At 33.7% G+C, this 20,206-nt stretch overlaps 1 protein-coding gene across 3 annotated transcripts in view; it reads left to right on the plus strand.

Moving 5' to 3' along the window:
* Positions 1-20,206, plus strand: part of STAG1 (STAG1 cohesin complex component) — a 426,191-nt gene that overhangs the window by 319,654 nt on the left and 86,331 nt on the right. For all 3 annotated transcript variants that reach the window (XM_078071550.1, XM_078071557.1, XM_078071562.1), the window contains 3 exons: positions 2,220-2,334; positions 9,467-9,584; positions 19,367-19,470. In XM_078071550.1, the coding sequence (XP_077927676.1) occupies positions 2,220-2,334; positions 9,467-9,584; positions 19,367-19,470 (337 nt within the window). The remainder of the gene's footprint in view (positions 1-2,219; positions 2,335-9,466; positions 9,585-19,366; positions 19,471-20,206) is intronic.

A 20,206-nucleotide genomic window follows, 5' to 3' on the forward strand; every position in this document is an offset into this window, starting at 1 on the left:
AAAGTTGTTTCTATGTGAAAAATCTTTCTTTAAGAAGGAAGCTGGCTACTTGTGAGTGCTGGTAATGAAAGTAAGGAAGAAAGTCAAGATTTTCAGGCATGACTTTTAAAGTAATACATTGAATTTGCCACTGACTCTGACATCTGTGGCTAATAGAATAGTGCTATTTCCATATTTATCTTGAGTTGTTGACTGTCACAAATATCAAGGGTGTACTGTAGTCTTAACTTCTCTTCCTTTTTCAGGACTGTTCTGTTCTAGTTAGTCTCTGTTCTCTACTTAACTTTTCAAAAAGCTTTGTGTTTTTAGAATTTATTGTTTTTATAGTTTCAATGAAGAAAATAGATTACAGAGGGTGGTTCTCTACAGAACAGAGGCCATAAACTGGCAGCACTTGCATCAGAAAGACCCTTGGATATATCTTATTTTCTCTGCATTGTATTTTTCTAAGTTTGAAATACTTGTTAAAAAGTTTAAAATTGGAATGTTTTATATAAGAATCCACAAATATAAGCCTTTGTTATTTCTTTGTGAAAATGAAGCCAATTCCTATTCAGATAGAAGGTTCACTCCATAAGCTTGTTTTATGCCCTTGCCGTGGAGATACTCACAGTTTGAGAACTTTTGATTCCTAATGATGTCTTTGAGAATTCTTCCATCATTTAATATTGTGATCTTTTCAAATATTAACAAGTAAGCTTTAGAATAGCCTCAGGAGTTCTATGATTAAGTTTAAAAGAAAAACATGCAAGTGTGCACATACACACTTAGTCTGTTTTATAATCTAATTTATAAGCTGTACACAAGCTTAACTGCACGTCCATAAAGTAGTAAATGTATCTGAAATGAGTATTTTAATAGTCATCAAAAATCTACAGTTAGGTTTAGAAAAATTAGGTTGATTCTTCAGTGTCTTACATTTATATACTGTAAATGTGATTATCGATTTTTGTACATTTCAGTTATAAAGGACCCTCATTTTCTCCCATTTGTTCCTTCCTCTGAAAGCCATCCAAGTAAACAAAATTTTCTCTTAAACCAGTCTGATAGCTATGCTGATGTAGCTTCAAAGTAATGCTCTAATCTTCTCCCCTTGCCATATAGTTTCCCCTGCCCCCAAAATACTCATTCTCTGTATTCATTTTCTGCTTGAGGTTGGCTTATTTTTATGTCACATGAAATTGTTCTTACTTTATTCAGTTATTTAGCCTCCAATCTGAGGGGCCCACTGTAATTTCGATATCTAAACGAGCACACACTATATCCCTGTTCCTACTTCTTTGTTTTTCCTTACAATACCTGAGATAGTATATATTCATCTACTATTTATTTCTGTCCCTTAGAGAGAGAGCTCAATGAGAATAGGGATTTTGTCTTTGTTCACTGTTATATCCCATTTACCTAGAGCAATACCTGGGAATAAGGCATCTATAGCAGTCCTTAAAATTTTTTTAGAATAAAGCTTCTTAGCAAATTAAAATTCCCAAGTCATGTCTTTGTCATATTTTAGAAGTTTTGTCACTAAGTGATATTTTTTAAAATTTAATGTTTTTGTCATTTTATTCTGTACTGGTTAGTGAGTACTGTTATTAGGTAATAAGCTGAAAATGCTAGAAGTGATCATTAAAAGTATGAATTTTTAGAATTTTTTTAAGATTTTATTTATTTACTTGAGAGAGAGAGAAGAAGGAGGAAGGGCAGAGGGAGAAGCAGACTCCCTGCTAAGCAGGGTGCCCGACATGGGGCTCGATCCCAGGACTTTGGGATCATGACCTGAGCCAAAGGCAGACGCTTAACCGACTGAGCCACCCAAGCGCCTCAGTTTCTTTAATTGTTGATAGAACATACGGTTAAATTCTTTAATTACTTGACTTTGAAATTAATATTAAGAAAATAGAACTCTATTTAAAATTATATATATTCTAGTAGCTATCATATAGGATAAAAAGTTTATATTTTTCGTAAATATAAATTTGAACACTGATTAGTCAAAAGGCTTCCTTTTACATTGTATGTATGATTGAATTGTACAAAATTGCTTAGATCTAACCATTTTTTAACCCATAGAAACATCAGTTACATGGTTTGAAATAAATCAGTAATCTCTGATATCTGATACTGTTTTTTTAAACACTAAAGTAATTTGTACAATGAAGGAAAAGACTAAAATTCATATCCATGCAAATTCATAATGCTCTGGTTTTGTTACTTATTTCTAGGCTGTTTAGCAGACATGACCCACAAGCAGAAGAAGCATTAGCAAAGAGGAGAGGAAGGAACAGTCCAAATGGGAACCTCATTAGGATGCTGGTTCTTTTCTTTCTTGAAAGTGAGGTAAATTTTAACATAACTCTTTATTTTTTTGTATTAGATTACCTTTTAAATAAAATTGTCATTTAATTCATTGTAATTAATTGATATTTTTCAATCCAATGAAAATAAGCCTGTTTCTTACAAAATTGCCTTCACGGATTGTCTGATTATTGAATCTGTATTCTGCCTTTTGTGGGAGTATATATGCAGGTATGGGTCAACACTGAGTATAGGCTAGCAATTTTTAAACTTTTACAGTGTCATAGTACTACATAATTGTTTGTTGTTGCTTTTTTTTCTTGAATTTTTGTCTGTAGCTTTTAAATTATATGAAGAGCTTGTAAAAGTTTTCAAGGTGTTAAAACCATTAGTTCTAACTTGCTTGAAAATTACATTTTTTAAGGAGAAATAAAATATGAATTTAAATGTTTTAATTAGTAGATGTACAATCTCCATTAGCATTTCCATGTGACATTTTGATGTCAGTTATCACTTAAATAATTTTGTAATTAACATTCATAATGTAGTATCTTTCAGAATCTGCTTGCGCAAGTGAACTTTGGTTTACCCAGAAAAAAATCTAGAGATCTTGGACCCTGAATTTTACTCAGAAAAAGATTTTTGGTTTGTGTTGGAATGTCCAGGAAGGTGAAAAACTTCAAAGATTCTGATTGCCCAAATTTGAAAGTCCTGTAGAAACTCTGTAGGAATGAGAAATAGACAAACAGGCAGCCTATATGAAAATTGAAATCAGAGAATTAGGAACTGTGTCAGTAGACCGAGTGGAGTTAGGACAAAACAAGGCAGAAGAGTTACTGATATTTTTTAAGCAAATTGGAAAGAACAGAGAATAAAGTCAGAAACAAAACTGTCTGGAGACTTGGGTTTGAGTAAAGGATGTGTTTTTAGGAAACAGTGTTTTAAATATGTATACCGATTACATGGGGATTTTGTTAAATAACATGCCAGTTCTAATTCAGTAGGTCTGGGTTGTGGTCAGATGTGCTGCATTTCTAAATGCTCCTGGATGCATTTTATGTTTCTGCCTCCGGTCCAGGGACCAACCACACTTTATATGTTTTGAGGGTTTAAAACATTACTTTCTTAAAAAGCAAGTGTGGATATATTATGGAGTAAAATACAAAATGCTTGTGAGGTTTAAGATAAAACACTAAATACTCAGTAAATCTCACACTTGTGATAGACCGTTTCAAGTTATACCTTTAGCCCCTTAGGTTTTAAAGGAACAGGATTGAAAGTATTATGCAAAGTCAAGTCCTGTATGAAAATGTAACTTTAATAACAACAGTAGTTTCAAAAATTGATAGAGATGAGATGTGCAAATACTATTTAAACTATTTGTTGAAAAGTTTAAGGAATATGATGATCTAGACTAATTGAACTTGATTGGTCATTGAAGGAAAATTTTTTGGATCTCTGAAAGCCCAAGACTTTTCTTTTTGATATAATAAAAGACCATAAGTACTTAGTTTTACACAGTTTCATCTTTTAATTAAAGCAGTAATTTGTAATGTTTACTATTAGTGTATTCTTGTGTTTGCTGCTGTGTACTGAAGTGTTATAAGAACATTAAAATGTATTTCCCAGTTCTCCTCTATGGCATTCTTGTCAGCTGTAGAAGCAACTGCAAATCGTATTTAAAAGGTTTTAGTTGATTCGTGATAATAATGCTCTTTATAGTCTCCTATGTTTCACAAGAAACATTCTTTGTTTAAAATCTCTTTTCTTATCCTCTAAAACTAGTGTACACCTGGAGCTGAATGCTTATTAATGCCATATTCTTATGGTGGGATTCTGATTGTGTTTTACTCCGAATTCCTCTTTATTTTACTACGACACATGTTAATTACAATATTTTAGTAATAGACTCATAAAAAGTTGAATTGCAAGAGACCTTAGAGGTCATAATATAGAACAAATCCAGTTTACAGATGAATTACCAATCAGTAGGATTAACTGAAGTGATTATCATCTTTCTTTCTTGGTTTTACTGGGTTTTAAGAGTAACATTTTAGTAATAGAATTCTACAATACTGAAGTAAAAGAGGTTTATAGTCAATAGAAAAGAGTTTCCCTCTTTTATATATGAATTACATGTGAAATAATGGAGATTAAGAGAGATATCTAAACTAGTTAATTTTCTTTTTGTACCGAAAAGTGACATTTTAAAGCCATCACAACCTTTATAGCAGTTTTTGATTTCAATGATAAAATACCTTGTGTATTTTAGATGTATGACAATTGGTAGGATAAAAGGGACTTGAATGTGATGAGTTCAGATTTCCCTATAGCTGATGTGACCATAGAACTTACCGTACAAACGGATGCTTTTCAGAGTGACAAAGATACTATTAATAATTATTCCAAAGCAATAAGCATAACCCAAAACATTGCTAATGATGTAAAAACATGGTCACCCTCCTTCTAGGCATATGAAATGAAGAAGTTAATTATATGACAGTCATATAAGATGGAAGATTAATAGATATTATTGACATATCCAAGAAATCTCCCCATAATGCTCATGAGTGATAGTACATGAATGATAACTTTTTTCTTGTTTGTTTTTATATGTTCTTCAAGATTCACCAATGACTGACTCTGTTTCAGCAGAGAATAAAACCCAATATAGGAGTATTTAGAATTTTAAGCTTAGTAACTTGAGGTGATTTTTTGCATTGTAAATGATTTTTCATAAAAAGAATCAAAGTAAGGTTTCATTATACAGTCATCTCTGTTAGTGTATTTAATTGCTCAACGGAGAAGTCAGCATGCAGAGAGAACCGGTAAAATATTATGAGTAACTTTGAAGCCAATTAAAGATGAATCAGAATGTACCCAGAAAATTGTAATTAAAGTCACCAGGAAAATGAGCTTAATTTGCCTTATATATAAGTTTAGGGGAGACCCTATGAATATTTTACACTTAGAGCAGAGTAAAATCCACCTAGATATAATTTTAATCTATATGTTTTATATAATTTGTAAATAAATTTAAATGTAATCTTAATTATCTATTTTGCTATACAGTGACTCTTTATCTGTTGAGTTACCTTTTTTTCATCTAATTCCTGAAGAATGCTTGCAGATACTGATTTTCATGCTGTTTTTATAAAATTATGATACCAAAAACTGTTCTTAGAAAATTTATTTTTGTTTCATTTTTAGGGTTCCAGGTCCTTTTTAATCCCAGGATTTTCTATAGCCATTGAGAATGCTTCAGGGCCTGCCTTCCTATAGCTTTATCTTTCACTACCAATAGAAGGTCGTTGGTATAAAGTGTCTGAAAGACGATTATAACCTTTTACCCTTACTGGCCATATTAGAGTTTTTTTTTTCTCAAACATGGATTTACATGGTATTCTTACAGAGATTTGAGACTAGCAAGTTATGTGATCATCACATATACCTCAAGACAGAAAGACTGTATCATAAATATTATGTCAAGCTTATTTCTGACTGACTGTGTTATAATGATTATTGTTGCTCATACTGGTGAATTTGAAACTCATAATCAGAAAATGGGCCAACACATTATCATGTCCTTCTGGTATACACATTTGAAAAAACTGGTTACTGGTGTTAACAGAATGGATTCTACTAAGCCACCACCTTAACTAATCAAAAAGATGAGGAAATTGTCAAAGAAGTTAGCATCTACATTGACAATATTGGCTATCACACACAAAAAAATTTCTGGAACTATGACAACATGCCTGAGCTAAATTTTAATGTGCCTTGGTTTAAGGCATAGAGAAGTTATCTTTTAAAATGCCAATGATCATGGAATTATACTATTTAAAGCCTAGAATTGTGCCAACAACTCATTCACCTGAAAACCTCATGCTGAATAAGTCGAGATGAAAGAGAACTGTGAGGAATTTGTGGAAGCTATAAAGTAAATGATTAATTCCATTAGAGTTAAATAACCCATAGCCCTATACAAGGCAAAAAATAGCAGGAAATTTTTTGAGATTTTCTGGTAGAAATCTGAAATAAAGATCTGAGCAGCAGGATTAAGTTTTAGGTAGTAATTAAGTGGCTGCCTTAGCTGAGCTCATTCTTCCCTTTAGAAATGTATATGGGATGTGGACATTGGTCTAAGAAACAAAGGAGTGGATGAGTGCCCCAGATAATTTATGGCCCCCAGGAGGGACAGGGAACTTTGGCATTCAAAATACATTGCATACCTACATGTTAGAGGAAAATCCTGCCTGATTAAGATTCCCTCTTTCCACTTCCGTGCACAACCAAGGAACCCAGGACCTTGCATTCAGACTTAAGAAAGGCATTCTCGCTACCAGTATTCTTGAGTCTAGAATATTAACATTATATGAACTAGCAACCAAGAATCACTGAAACTTGAAGCACAAAACCCAACATTGATGAAAAATTTTGATTAATTCCCCCGGATGTAAGAAGAAGCTATTATGAAAGAGGAGGGGTGTTCATAGAAATTAGAAACATGATTTCCAAAATTTAGGAGTGAAGCAGATCATTAAATGGCCTGAGTGGACATAACCAAGGATTGGCTATAGATTAAGCCAAGGGATTTTTCCAGAAGGTAGTACATAAGTAGTGTGAGAAGGAAAGTAAAAGACAGGAAGTACAGATTAAGTTTTATTATCTAGTAGGAGTTCTGTAAAGAGAACAGAGAATAGAGAGAAGGAACTAGTCAAAGGACATGCAGTTAAAATGTTTACCACCCATGTATCCTATATAGAAAGTATTACTTGAGGATGTTTCCTAGCAAAATAAAAAATGGATACAATAAAAGGAAAACGGAATATAAGTAACATTGGTGAGAAAATAAATCTGAAAAAACTTAAAACTAAGCCTACATACTGTGCCTGTGAAGCTTAAGGCAAATACCTAAAAATTATTCTTTAAATATAGGAGTGGCAATGTAAAATTAAATGAAGTAAATAAATGTGTTAGGGACCTTAGTGATAGAAAGATATGAGTTAGAAAATAAACTGAAGAAAGCACAGATAAGACAAGAAAATGTCAATAGAGCATAGAGAATCAGAATCCAGGAATATTTCCAATATCAGTTATCCCAGTAAATGTATAAATGGATTAACATGCTTTATAAAAGGCAGATTGTCATTTAGGGTGAAATAAACAGATGAAAATGTTTATGAAACACATCAATCAAAACACAGGAAATCTATACACAGAAAATAAACAACCTGGGTAAAGGCTAGATATAATTAACAAATGCTTACAGAGAGTTGAGGAGACGGTATCATATAAGATAAGACAGAATTGAGGACCAAAAATATTAAGAGAAACAGGGGATATTTTATATGTATAGGTCTAATCCACCAAAAATATAATTGTGAACCTTTTTATACCTCTTTTACAGACATACTTAACATGTACACAGAGTTAGGCATAAAAGCAAGTTTATTTAACATTTAACATAGGGGTTTATTTAATTGTGATGAAATAAACATGACAAAATCTGTCATTTTAACTATTTTGAAGTATATAGTTCATTGGTTTTAAATACAGTCACATGGCTGGGCAACTATCCATGCCATCCATCTCTGGAACTTTTTAAAAACCTTCCCAAACTGAAACTCTATACCCATTAAATAATAATTCCATTCTAGCATAGGTTTTAATAGCTCCAACTTTGAAACTATTTGTTTTTCTGTTTTCTGCTAATTTTCATTTTTGAAAGCAGGTTGTACGCCACTTATAGATGTCATTGTTGGAATGATGTTAGTGAAGACCTGGCAATAGTTTCCTAGGATACGTAAATTTGGAAAGTTTGAGTGTACCTTGCTATAAACTTTTGCCTGTGTTCTTTCTAAGTAGAGATGCTTATCAATATTACCTACTCTGGAGAAAATCATTGGAAAACTCTCTGTGTGCATATGCATGTGTGTGTGGTTTTCCTGAGGCATTTGAGGAGCTAGAATGTAAGATTTGAAATGCAGTGGAAATGAAGATAGAATTAAGGAGTGCAAATGAAGCAGAGCTTTAAATAGATCATCAAAATGCACATAGAAGAATTAATGATAGAATAGGAGCAAGGAAGAAAACCAACTCACTTATCAAATATGCCAGTATATCAATAAATAACTAGTAGGTCTAGAAAGGAGACTTGCATACATTTTGGGGCCACTATTCATGATGCAAAAAGTATTTTCTCTCACAAGTACAGCACATATAACTGAAATCAGAGTTGTATGAAGTAGTACTTAACTTTCTATGTGCTATATACTCTTTTCTGTTTGGTTTTTTTTTTTTAACTTTGGTTTCAATGCATTAAATTAGTTTAACAACTAATGAATGGGTTGAAATGTATAGTTTGAAAAACGCTGATCTAGAAACTGGTTTATCTGGATGTCATGAACCTCAAAGGTGGAAGAACTTTTATATAAGGGTGGAGAAGTTAGTTGTAGTAGCAGAAACTAGAACAATGCCAACATCTCTACTTACTTTCTCTGAAGAGCTTTTTGAATAATACTCTTCATGGTGTAATGACTAACAGGTGGTAGAGAGAGAGTTTGGTGTAAAGTGTTTGATGAGGAACATGAGAGTGTTTGTTACTGTGGGAACATGGGTTCCAAAGAAAATTGTCAAGAGTAATGAGCAGCAAAAAGGTGAGGGGTGGGGTGGGGGTGGGATAGGGAATGCAATGAATTAAATGGAAATGAGAGTAACTTAACATTTTGACCTTGACCAAGATGACAGAGATGTAAAGTAAGTAATACTGGTACCAGATTTTCAAAGGAATTCTGGGAGAAAGGAATTGATTTCCTTTAAAAAAAAAAGCTAGTTATAGAAACAAACCAAGAATAATGAAAAGTGACCATGACCCAATTTGTAATTTCAGGAATTCTGTTAACTAGTTATACTCTCCATTTCCTTATCTATAAATGATGTCATTGGACTGGGAGATCCTTAACCTTACTACAGTAAAAAAATAAAATAAATTTTTTATTAAGTCTACATATTGCATCCCCATTATTTACAATGGCATACAAATATATTTATTGTTTTTGAAGTGGCTCCTGTAAATATTGTGACCAAGCCATTTCAGTTATAAAGAAAATGGCTAATATTAATGGTTTCTTCATTAAATATTCTTCAGTCATAATTGATTTGTTATTTTTAGTTACATGAACATGCAGCCTACTTGGTGGACAGTTTGTGGGAGAGTTCTCAAGAACTGTTGAAAGACTGGGAATGTATGACAGAGTTGCTTTTAGAAGAACCTGTTCAAGGAGAAGAAGGTATAGTATTTTGACAAGTTGATTTACATATTATTTTGGATTTCCATAAATAATCATACCATCCTGTATAGGTCACCTCTTAAAATTAAATATATGTAAATTTTTGCAAAGAGAACAGTTTGTTTCCTGTAACAAGTAAGGATGTCTCTATAGTTTATAACATCTTTCTAGATTAAGACTGCTACCATGCTGCGTAAATTTTTAAAAATTTATATGTGTTGTGTAATACTCAAAGTTTTTTTTATGCTGATTTGAGACACAAAATACTGATGTACCTAATGTAAAAAATAATGTGCACTCAGAATTTTATTATATTTATGTGTGAGCTTGGAAAAGCCTTTGACACTCAAGGATTTAATTAGACCATAACCATCCCCTTTTGTTATGTTTCTTAATTATTAAAACCAGGAAATAAAAAATAAATTCATTTACTGACCTTCAAGAAATAGGGAGAAATAATTGTTATATTATTATTTCTGAAGTATATATCTTACCACATTTTAAATAATAACATGAGCAGCAAAATGGATATGTATATTTAATAAAATGCTTATATTCTAATTCTAAATGTTTATATGAAAATGAGTTCCTTAAAACTAGGAATGCTTTTTCCTAAATGGTTTGTTTTTCAAACTAGCCCATAGTAGTTCTTTAAAGAACTGCTATTTCACTTAACTCCGTACAACAGACCTGGAATATAGATAGTTTGATGTAAGCGACAGTTGTGAACTAAACCTGGACTTCAGAATCAAAAGAAATACATTCAGATTTTTAACTCTCTATCCTTTGTTACTAGTATCCTGATTTTTCTGATCCTTAGCTTCCTTTTCTTTATACTATAGAGGTTATTTTCCTTACATATCTTACATAGTTTTTGTGAGGATTAAATAAGATAGTATACTGTTGATTCCCTTTTCTGTTTCCCCTACTTTTCTGTGTGATTCAACCCTCTGGGGTTGAACAGAATGAGCCATCTCCTGCAGTAGACTTCCCAAACAGGTCACCATAGGAGAGAGATCATCTCCCAGTGTTCTTTCCAAGCAGTGATGCTAATTGGTATTATCTACTCTGGCTTTGACAAATTCAATGAGAGAAACAACAGGTATGCATCATACACAAATATACTCCAGTAAAGTGGCCCAAATTGCCTCTTTTATTTTATTTTTATTTATTTTTATTTTTTTACTCATTAATTCATTTTATTTTTTTAATTATTTTTTTTAAATTAACATATAATGTATTATTTGTTTCAGAGGTACAGGTCTGTGATTCATCAGTCTTACACAACACCCAGCGCTCTCCACAACACATACCCTCCCCAACACCCATCACCCAGCTACCCCATCCCTCCCACCCCCCTCCCCTCCAGCAACCCTCAGTTTGTTTCCTGAGATTGAGTCTCTTATGGTTTGTCTCCCTCTCTGGTTTCATCTTGTTTCATTTTTCCCTCCCTTGCCCTATGATCCTCTGTCTTGTTTCTCAAAATCCTCATATCAGTGAGATCATATGATACTTATCTTTCTCTGATTGACTTATTTCGCTTAGCATAATACCCTCTAGTTCCATTCACATCATTGCAAATGGCAAGATTTGTGGGGTTTTTTTGATAGCTGAGTAGTATTCCATTGTATATATATACACCACATCTTCTTTATCCATTCATCTGTTAATGGACATCTAGGCTCTTTCCATAGTTTGGCTATTGTGGACATTGCTGCTATAAACATTGGGGTGCAGGTGCCCCTTTGGATCACTGCATTTCTGTCTTTGGGGTAAATACCTAGTAGTGCAATTGCTGAGTCATAGGGTAGCTCTATTTTCAACTTTTTGAGGAACCTCCATACTGTTTTCCAGAGTGGCTGCACCAGTTTGCGTTCCCACCAGCAGTGTAGGAGGGCTCCCCTTTCTCCACATTCTTGCCGACATCTGTCATTTCCTGACTTGTTAATTTTAGCCATTCTGACTGGTGTGAGGTGGTATCTCATTGAGGTTTTGATTTGGATTTCCCTGATGCTGAGTGATGTTGAGCACTTTTTCATTGTCTGTTGGCCATTTGGATGTCTTCTTTGCAGAAATGTCTTTTCATGTCTTCTGCCCATTTCTTGATTGGATTATTTGTTCTTTGGGTGTTGAGTTTGATTAAGTTCTTTATAGATTTTGGATAACTAGCCCTTTATCTGATATGTCATTTGCAAATATCTTCTCCCATTCTGTTGGTTGTCTTTTGGTTTTGTTGACTGTTTCCTTTGCTGTGCAAAAGCTTTTTATCTTGAAGTCCCAATAAATCATTTTTGCCTTTGTTTCCCTTGCCTTTGGAGACGTGTCTAGCAAGAAGTTGCTGTGGCCGAGGTCAAAGAGGTTGCTGCCTGTGTTCTCCTTAAGGATTTTGATGGATTCCTGTCTCACATTTGAGTCTTTCATCCATTTTGAGTCTATTTTTGTGTATGGTGTAAGGAAATGGTCCATTTTCATTCTGCATGTGGCTGTCCGGTTTTCCCGATACCATTTGTTGAAGAGACTGTCTTTTTTCCATTGGATATTCTTTCCTGCTTTGTGGAAGATTAGTTGACCATAGAAGTTGAGGGTCCATTTCTGGGTTTTCTGTTTTGTTCCATTGATCTATGTGTCTGTTTTTGTGCCAGTACCATACTGTCTTGATGATAACAGCTTTGTAAAAGAGCTTGAAGTCTGGAATTGTGATGCCACCAATTTTGGTTTTCTTTGTCAATATTCCTTTGGCTATTCAGGGTCTTTTCTGGTTCCATACAAATTTTAGGATTATTTGGTCCAGTTCTGTGAAAAAAGTGGATGGTATTTTGATAGGGATTGCATTAAATGTGTAGATTGCTCTAGGTAGCATAAACATTTTAACAATATTTGTTCTTCCAAAAAAGAATGTTTTTCCATTTCTTTGTGTCTTCCTCAATTTCTTTCATGAGTATCCTATAGTTTGCTGAGTACAGATCTTTGGCTCTTTGGTTAGATTTATTCCTAGGTGTCTTAGGGTTTTGGGTGCAGTTGTAAATGGGACCAACTCCTTAATTTCTCTTTCTTCTGTCTCGTTGGTGTATAGAAATGCCACTGATTTCTGTGCATTGATTTTATATCCTGCCACTTTACTGAATTCCTGTATGAGTTCTAGCAATTTTGGGGTGGAGTCTTTTGCGTTTTCCACATAAAGTATCATGTCATCTGTGAAGAGTGAGAGTTTGACCAAATTGCCTCTTTTAAACTCAAAATATTCGCCTCATAACCTCATTCTTAATCTGTAACACAAATCCTTCCCCAAGTTTTTATAGACCTTCACTTAAGGTAGAGGTTATTATAGTATATTTGACCCTACTTTATCATTTACTTTATTTGCATGTGTTCTTTTCTCCGTGGATATCCTTGGTAAGAAGACGGCTCTATTACTAAGTTGATGGGGCCTTCTGCTCACTAGGTCAAACTCTCAGCATTACTCCAAATCTTTTGTGATCACAGGAATATGAACATACATTCTACATTTTCTCCTTATTTTACTTATACATGTTCACAGCTAAGTTCACTGACTTTTATGCATTCTTTTTCCATTGAATCTTAATATTTTCAATTTCAGTAAAATCAATTCCCCTTCTAATCACTGCAGCCCAGTCAACACTTGAGTAAAGTGTCTGGCATAGTATTTAGTAGTATATTCCATTCATTTTTTTTTTACCCTTGACTGTCACCATAGAATCAGCATATTATTAGAGCTTGTTGTCATGATTCCATGCCATTTTTCTTTTTGTCATCCCATGCTCTAGAAGGTTATTTCCAATGAGAAGAAGGGAGGCAAGAGATATAAATTAAGGGGAAAAGAGCCAAAGTGCTATGCTTTGGTATTGTTAACTTTTTACTCATTTGAATAAGATGTGCCAGTCAGTAGATAGTAATTACTAAGTCTGTCAGTTGTCAATATGTTGTGCGTGAATTTACCTTGTTGAAATAACTGTGTACTATTAGGTGTTTTGTTATGATTTAAATTTTGTTGACATTGGGTTTAACTTCAGTAAAGAAGTTAGTTTGGTTTGGTTTGACTTGGTTTGGTTGGTTTGATTTTAGTTAGAAAAGTGAGTTATAAAATGGGAAGAAGTTCTTAAGTGAACCACAGTTTTAGGATATGATTGAGTCTGGGAAAGCAAGGCTGAGGAAATTATGAATAACAAGTACAGAACTGTATCTACATCGTGACTCAACTTTTTTCACACATTTTTTCATATGCGTGCTGTACCATGTATTAGCTCTGGCATGGAATGGCATCCAAAGCAATTTTCTGTGCTATTATTTTGCTGTATTTTATGGTAACAAAATGCCAGCAGTAACTTACTTATTTTTGAGACTGATTAGAAATTAAGTTACGTTTTATTTAGGTGGAGTAGAAAAGATATTGCAGGGGATGAAAGTTCAGTTAGCAGTTGGAAATAGGACCAAAATTTGGGGAAACACATTGTCAAAGACTTATCAATAGCAACTTAAATCACAGTAGCCTAAAGACTGCCTCACAGTGTTTTTAAGGGACAAGGTTTTGTTGTCGGTGGTCGTGGTGGTGGTGGTGATTGTGTGTCTGTGTATGTGTGTGTGTGTGTTCTGTAGCAAAATCAAATTATTGGGTAAATTTTTAGTATAATATGAGGGCGTCGGTAATAGGTAACCAGGTAACAAGACCATAAGTAAGTCATTTAATTTATGTGGGTCTCTGCTTCTTTATCTATAAAAAAGGAAATCCCCAAAATTTAGTGTAGATAATCTTCTGTGGTCATTTCTACTGGTAGAATTCTATGATCCACGTACTGAATAAAGTAAATGTGGATAAATGGAATTCCTCAAAGCAAGGAATCATAAATTTATTTATAATTTAAAAATATTGGGCGCCTGGGTGGCTCAGTTGGTTAAGCAACTGCCTTCGGCTCAGGTCATGATCCTGGAGTCCCGGGATCGAGTCCCGCATCGGGCTCCCTGCTCTGCAGGGAGTCTGCTCCTCCCTCTGACCCTCCCCCCTCTCATGTGCTCTCTCTCTCATTCTCTCTCTCTCAAATAAATAAATAAAATCTTTAAAAAAAAAAAAAAAAAGATGTCAGACATTATTTAAAAAAAAAAAAAAAAATATTTATTGATCACTTTCTATATGCTAACTGTTCACACTAAGCACTCAGGGTATAGTCCTAAACAAGGTCAGCTCACAGCCCATATGAAGTTTACATTCTCATGGGGAAGGCAGATAAAAACCAAGTAAACAGAATAATTTCAAGGGTTAATAAGTGTGATGGATAATAATAAGGAGAGGAGTCTGTTTTTAGATTGAATCCTTAAAGGAAGATTTCTCTGAGGAGGCCACCTATGAGGCAAGAATCTGAAGGATGAGGGAGGTAGCCATGGGAAGTGTCAAAAGAGAGCCATCTAGGTAGAGAAGATAGCAATTGCAAAGATCTGAAGCATGAATGATATTGTTATGTTCTAGGAGCTGCAATAGCCAGAGTGCAGTGAACCAGTGGCACAAGATGAGATAGAGGCAGAAGCCAGATAATGTAGAACATTTTAGTTTGTAAGTAGATTTATTTAGTTCATTCTAAGTAGCAGGAGAACGTGGAAGGATTTTAAACGGGAGTGATATGATCCAATTCATATTTTAAGAAAAGTGCTATTTGTAAACATGACTTGGGATAGGCAGAAGACCAGTTAGATAACTGTGGCAATGGTCTGTATGGGAAATGACAATACAAATATGGACGAGGAAGATGGATTATAAAGAAAGGGCCCATAGCCACGTTTTAAAAGATTATGGATAGGAGACAAAAGCAGGAAGAGCAAGAGAGAGTCTCTAGCAAGCTGTATAAAAAAGATGGTAAGAGATAATTATAGCCTATAGAAGCTCAGTAAAGAGGATGTTCAAGAGATCTATGGCTAATAATATCATATACTGCAGAGGAGAAGAAGGACTATGCAAAGATTATTAGCTTTAGTGATGATTTAAGTTGTTGGTGACTTTTAAGCATTTCTTTTCATTGGTAGGCAAAGAGAAAAGCCACAGTTCAAGGTGATGTGAATAAAATCAATAATGAGGAAATGGAGGTGATGTGCAAAGAGGTTTCTGAAGGTTTAGAAAGTTGTGTAGTTATCTGATAATTCATAGTGCAAACAGCTGCCCATTTCTTTCTGTCACTGTGGCTATTCGGCTCTTGTTTGTGGCTTACGGCTTGTTTTGCTTTCAATTTTATTACTTGGTTTTGCTGTCATATCTTAAAGGGGATTTCAAAACAGTTGAAATTTAGTATTTACCATGTCTAAATAGATATTTCAAAATTATAAAATAACAAAATTAATGGCATTGGACACTATAAGGTTTGGTTATTCTTCAACAATAAGAAGGATTTTAGAGTAGGGGAAAGTTTCCATATTTGATAAGTTGTTCTCTCTCCTCACTTTCCATAGAGCAAGATTTTCTTCATAAATAAAAGAAAATGCATTTAGTTCATAGACAAACTTGTCATTCCTTTATCTGCAGCCAAATGTGAAAAATTATGAAATTCTAGAATCATAAAAATAGAAACTTAGTTGTTTTATTGAGTGGGATGCTTTTTCCTACTATTAGGCTTTAGATCGAGGAGTATAAATGGAAAAGCTGAAACTATTTCATGTGGCTTTCCTAAGACAGGCTGACGTTCATGTGTTTTTCTTAAGACAATTAAATGTTAAAACCAAAGAAATGATTGAATTAAGCTGAACATACATATTCTTATGCAGGATGATTTGAGAATAAAAAGGACAAGATTTTATTATGTCCTTGCCTTTTATTGCTGTTGCCCAATTTTTTAAAAAATAGTATAAACTTCTGAAGCTTAATCTCTTTAATTTATACCTAAGTCTGTCTCTATAATCCCCACATCTATTGGCCTTTAACATAAATAAGTATACAGAAAAAGGGGGAGAGAGAGAATTAAGCTAGTCAAATTAGCGCTAAAAATCTATCTTTAAAAATATATAGGAATGAATTCAACAAGGAAAGCACAAAACTGTGTGAAGAAAACCATACGTTTTCTTAAATGACATTGGATAAGATCTCAAAAATAAAGGGCTATCTTATGTTCCTGGCTGAAAATGTTACTAAAATGTCGGTTCTTCCCATGTAAAGAATAACTTTTTAAAAATACCAGTTTGAGGGGCGTCTGGGTGGCTCAGTCAGTTAAGCATCTGATTCTTGATTTCGACTCAGGTCATGATCTCAGGGTTGTGAGATCAGCCCCACGTCAGGCTCCGTGCTGGGCCTGGAGCCTGCTTAAGAGTCTCTCTCTCCCTCTGCCCTTTCAGCCCCCCTCGTGTGTGCACGCTCTCTCTCTCTCCCCCCAAAAATCAATTAATTAAGCAAAATAAAATAAAATACCAGTTCAAATCCAGTGGGTTTGAGAGAGTTCTGGGAGGTGAGATGAGAGGAAGAACTAAAGCAAAATGATTTCAAATTTTATATGGAATTTTTTTTCCTTCTGTTTAAAAGGTAGTATAGCGTAGTGCTTAAGAGAACAGACTCTGGATCAGACTACCTGGGTTCATTTCTTGACTTTACCACTAGCTGAGTACTTTGAAAGTTACTCAACCTCTCTGTGGCTCATTTTCCCTATCTCTAAAGTGTGAAGATATTAGCTCCTATCTCTTGGAGTTGTTTTGAGGATAAAACAAGTTAATACATATAAATCACTTATAACAATACCTTACACGTAAAAAATGCTTAATTGTTTGCTATTAGCATTATAGAAATTAGAAAATATTTAGAAAAAGGACTAGGTAAAGGAATCTTGTTCAACTAAATGTTCAATTAGTTTAATTAAGTTATATATTAAAGTACATTATATATTTTAAAGCAGCTATCATCAAAACAGTATGGCATTATAATAGGAATAGACATAGAGATAAGTGAAACTAAATAAAGAATTCTGTATATGAGAGCCTAAAACATTTTTAAAATGTTTAAATTGGGGCGCCTGGGTGGCTCAGTCGTTAAGCGTCTGCCTTTGGCTCAGGTCATGATTCCAGCGTCCTGGGATCAAGTCCCACATCGGGCTCCCTGCTCAGTGGGAAGCCTGCTTCTCCCTTGCCCATTCCCCCTGCTTGTGTTCCTGCTCTCACTATCTCTGTCTCTGTCAAATAAATAAGTAAAATCTTTAAAAAAAAAAAATGTTTAAATGTGATATTTAAATTCAGCAGGGAGAGCTGGTTTACTTAGCAGTGGTGGAGGCCTAATTGGCTGTTCATTTGGTAGAAATAAATAGGCCCATACTTCATACTTTCAGCAGAAATAAATTCCAGACAGATTAAAGATATAAAACCTAGAGATAGAGGAAAAAAACGAATTAGAAAATATATTTCTGTAATCTCTAGGATAAGGAGATCTTTGAGAACAATACAAGAAACCCAGAAGCCTTTTTGTATCTATAAGAGATGATGGATATTAGTTAACTTTGTGATAATCATTTCACAATATATATGTCAGATCATTATACCGTACAACTTAAACTTGTACAGTGTTATGTCAAATATATATCATTAAAACTAGAAAGAAAAAAAAAGCCAGAAGCCATAAAACAAATCAGTACAGATGTGACTTTGTAAAAATTAACAATTGCTATTAAAAAGAATTTCTGTCTGACAAAAAAATACCATGAAGAGTCTGACATCAAAAGGACAAACTGGGAGAAAATATCTGCCTCATTCAAAAGACAGAGTTAATACTTCTTATATAGAAGAGTTCAAGAAAGGTGAGTAACAGTAGAAAAAATGGGCAAAGAATAAACAGACAAATCTCAGAAAAAAATTCTAAGCCAATAAGAAAATACATTTCACTAATTAGTAGGAAGGAAGAAGCAAAATGACAGTGAAATACCATTTTTCAGTCAATGAATTGGCAAATATTGAAAGGATTTATGACATCTAGTGCTAGCCAGGGATATGAGGAACCAAACATCATCGTTGCAGTTGGAGGTTTGGATTGCAATAAATAGGCTTATATTTATCAGTATCAAGATTTTAACCTTTGACCCATTACCCTCTCGGGAATTTATTCTACAGAAATAAAAGTATCAGTTACATAAATATATATGTGTTAATGATATTTATTACTGCATTGTTTATAGTAACAAAAATTAGGAAACAATTTGAGTAAACGATAGAGGTTTGACTAAATTGTGGAACACTCATTATGTAGAAACTTGTAATTATTTAAGAAAATTATTATTAAAGAGGGCACATACTGCATGGAGCACTAGGTGTTATACACAAACAATGAATCATGGAACACTACATCAAAAACTAATGATGTAATGTATGGTGATTAACATAACATAATAATAAAAAAAAAGAAAATTATATGTATATATAGTGACTTGAAAGATAATCAGAATCTATTGTTACTTTTTAAAAATATGTATAGCACTTTTTTTATTTTAAAAAAGATACCCTATTTTATGAGCTTTAAAATGATCTGGAAGGAAATACAGTAAAATTTTGGCATTGCCTAATTCAGAAATATGGTCCAAGAAGAGACAAGGTATTAGAAGAAACCAGAGTGTATGCTCTTTTTCTTTACTTTATCTCTTGTTTGACTTACGGTAAGCACATACTGCTTCATAAAAAAAGAGAGAAAATACAGAGCTTAACTTCAGTCTTTAAAATAACCAGTAATAGAGTATGTTTGCAGCTTTTTATAATTGTGTTCTCTTTAATACATGATTATTGTAAAACTACTCATACTAATGCATTTTATTTCACTTTAGCAATGTCTGACCGTCAAGAGAGTGCTCTTATAGAGCTAATGGTTTGTACAATTCGTCAAGCTGCTGAGGCACATCCTCCAGTGGGAAGGGGTACTGGCAAGAGAGTAAGTTATATTAGTGAGAAATCTACAGAAAGACTTTTAATGTGTTTAAGTGTCTTAAATACTTGAAAATTTTAGTGGTATATTTATCCATAAAAACATGGTATTTTTGTAAATGATATATGCTGTGGTACTTTGTCTTTATATCCTATCTACTAATTACACTTAGGTTTCAAAAATAGATTCTTCCATGTTCCCAAAGCACCTGTACCTGCTTCTGGTTCTAGTACTTTAATCATTTTCACATTCATATCTGTTAAAAATGCAGAAAGGTCTGAAAGCAAATGCCTATTTTTACTCCATTTAGCAACTGTTTAATCTTTGGATAGTTGATTGTTTTCTTTGTGTGTTAATTCCCTTATTTGTAATATGGGGCTAATACAGGTTTTAGTGGTATTAAAGATGAATTGAGATAATCATTGATAGACCAGCTCTGGTGGTATGCAGAGGTAGGTAATTCTTCTCTACACCGAAAAAAAAACAGAAAAGAAAAAGTATAAAACTGCAGAATTTGTCCAAAAACCTTATCAAAGGGCTCTGGGAATTCACCAAAGATAAAAGACAAATTGAGAAGCATTTATTTTTGAAAAACCACCAAAGCTTCAGGTAAAAGCAACAGGAGTCTGCTGCCTTTTTGCCTGGCATTATAATTTACACACATCCACCCACAAACTTGATGTAGTTTTACCAGAGTGGTACATCTGTAAAAACCAGCAGCTTTGCTCTCAGAGGGGCAGAC

The sequence above is a fragment of the Halichoerus grypus genome, chromosome 1 (assembly GCF_964656455.1).
Source record: "Halichoerus grypus chromosome 1, mHalGry1.hap1.1, whole genome shotgun sequence".
NCBI classification, from domain to species: Eukaryota; Metazoa; Chordata; class Mammalia; order Carnivora; family Phocidae; genus Halichoerus; species Halichoerus grypus.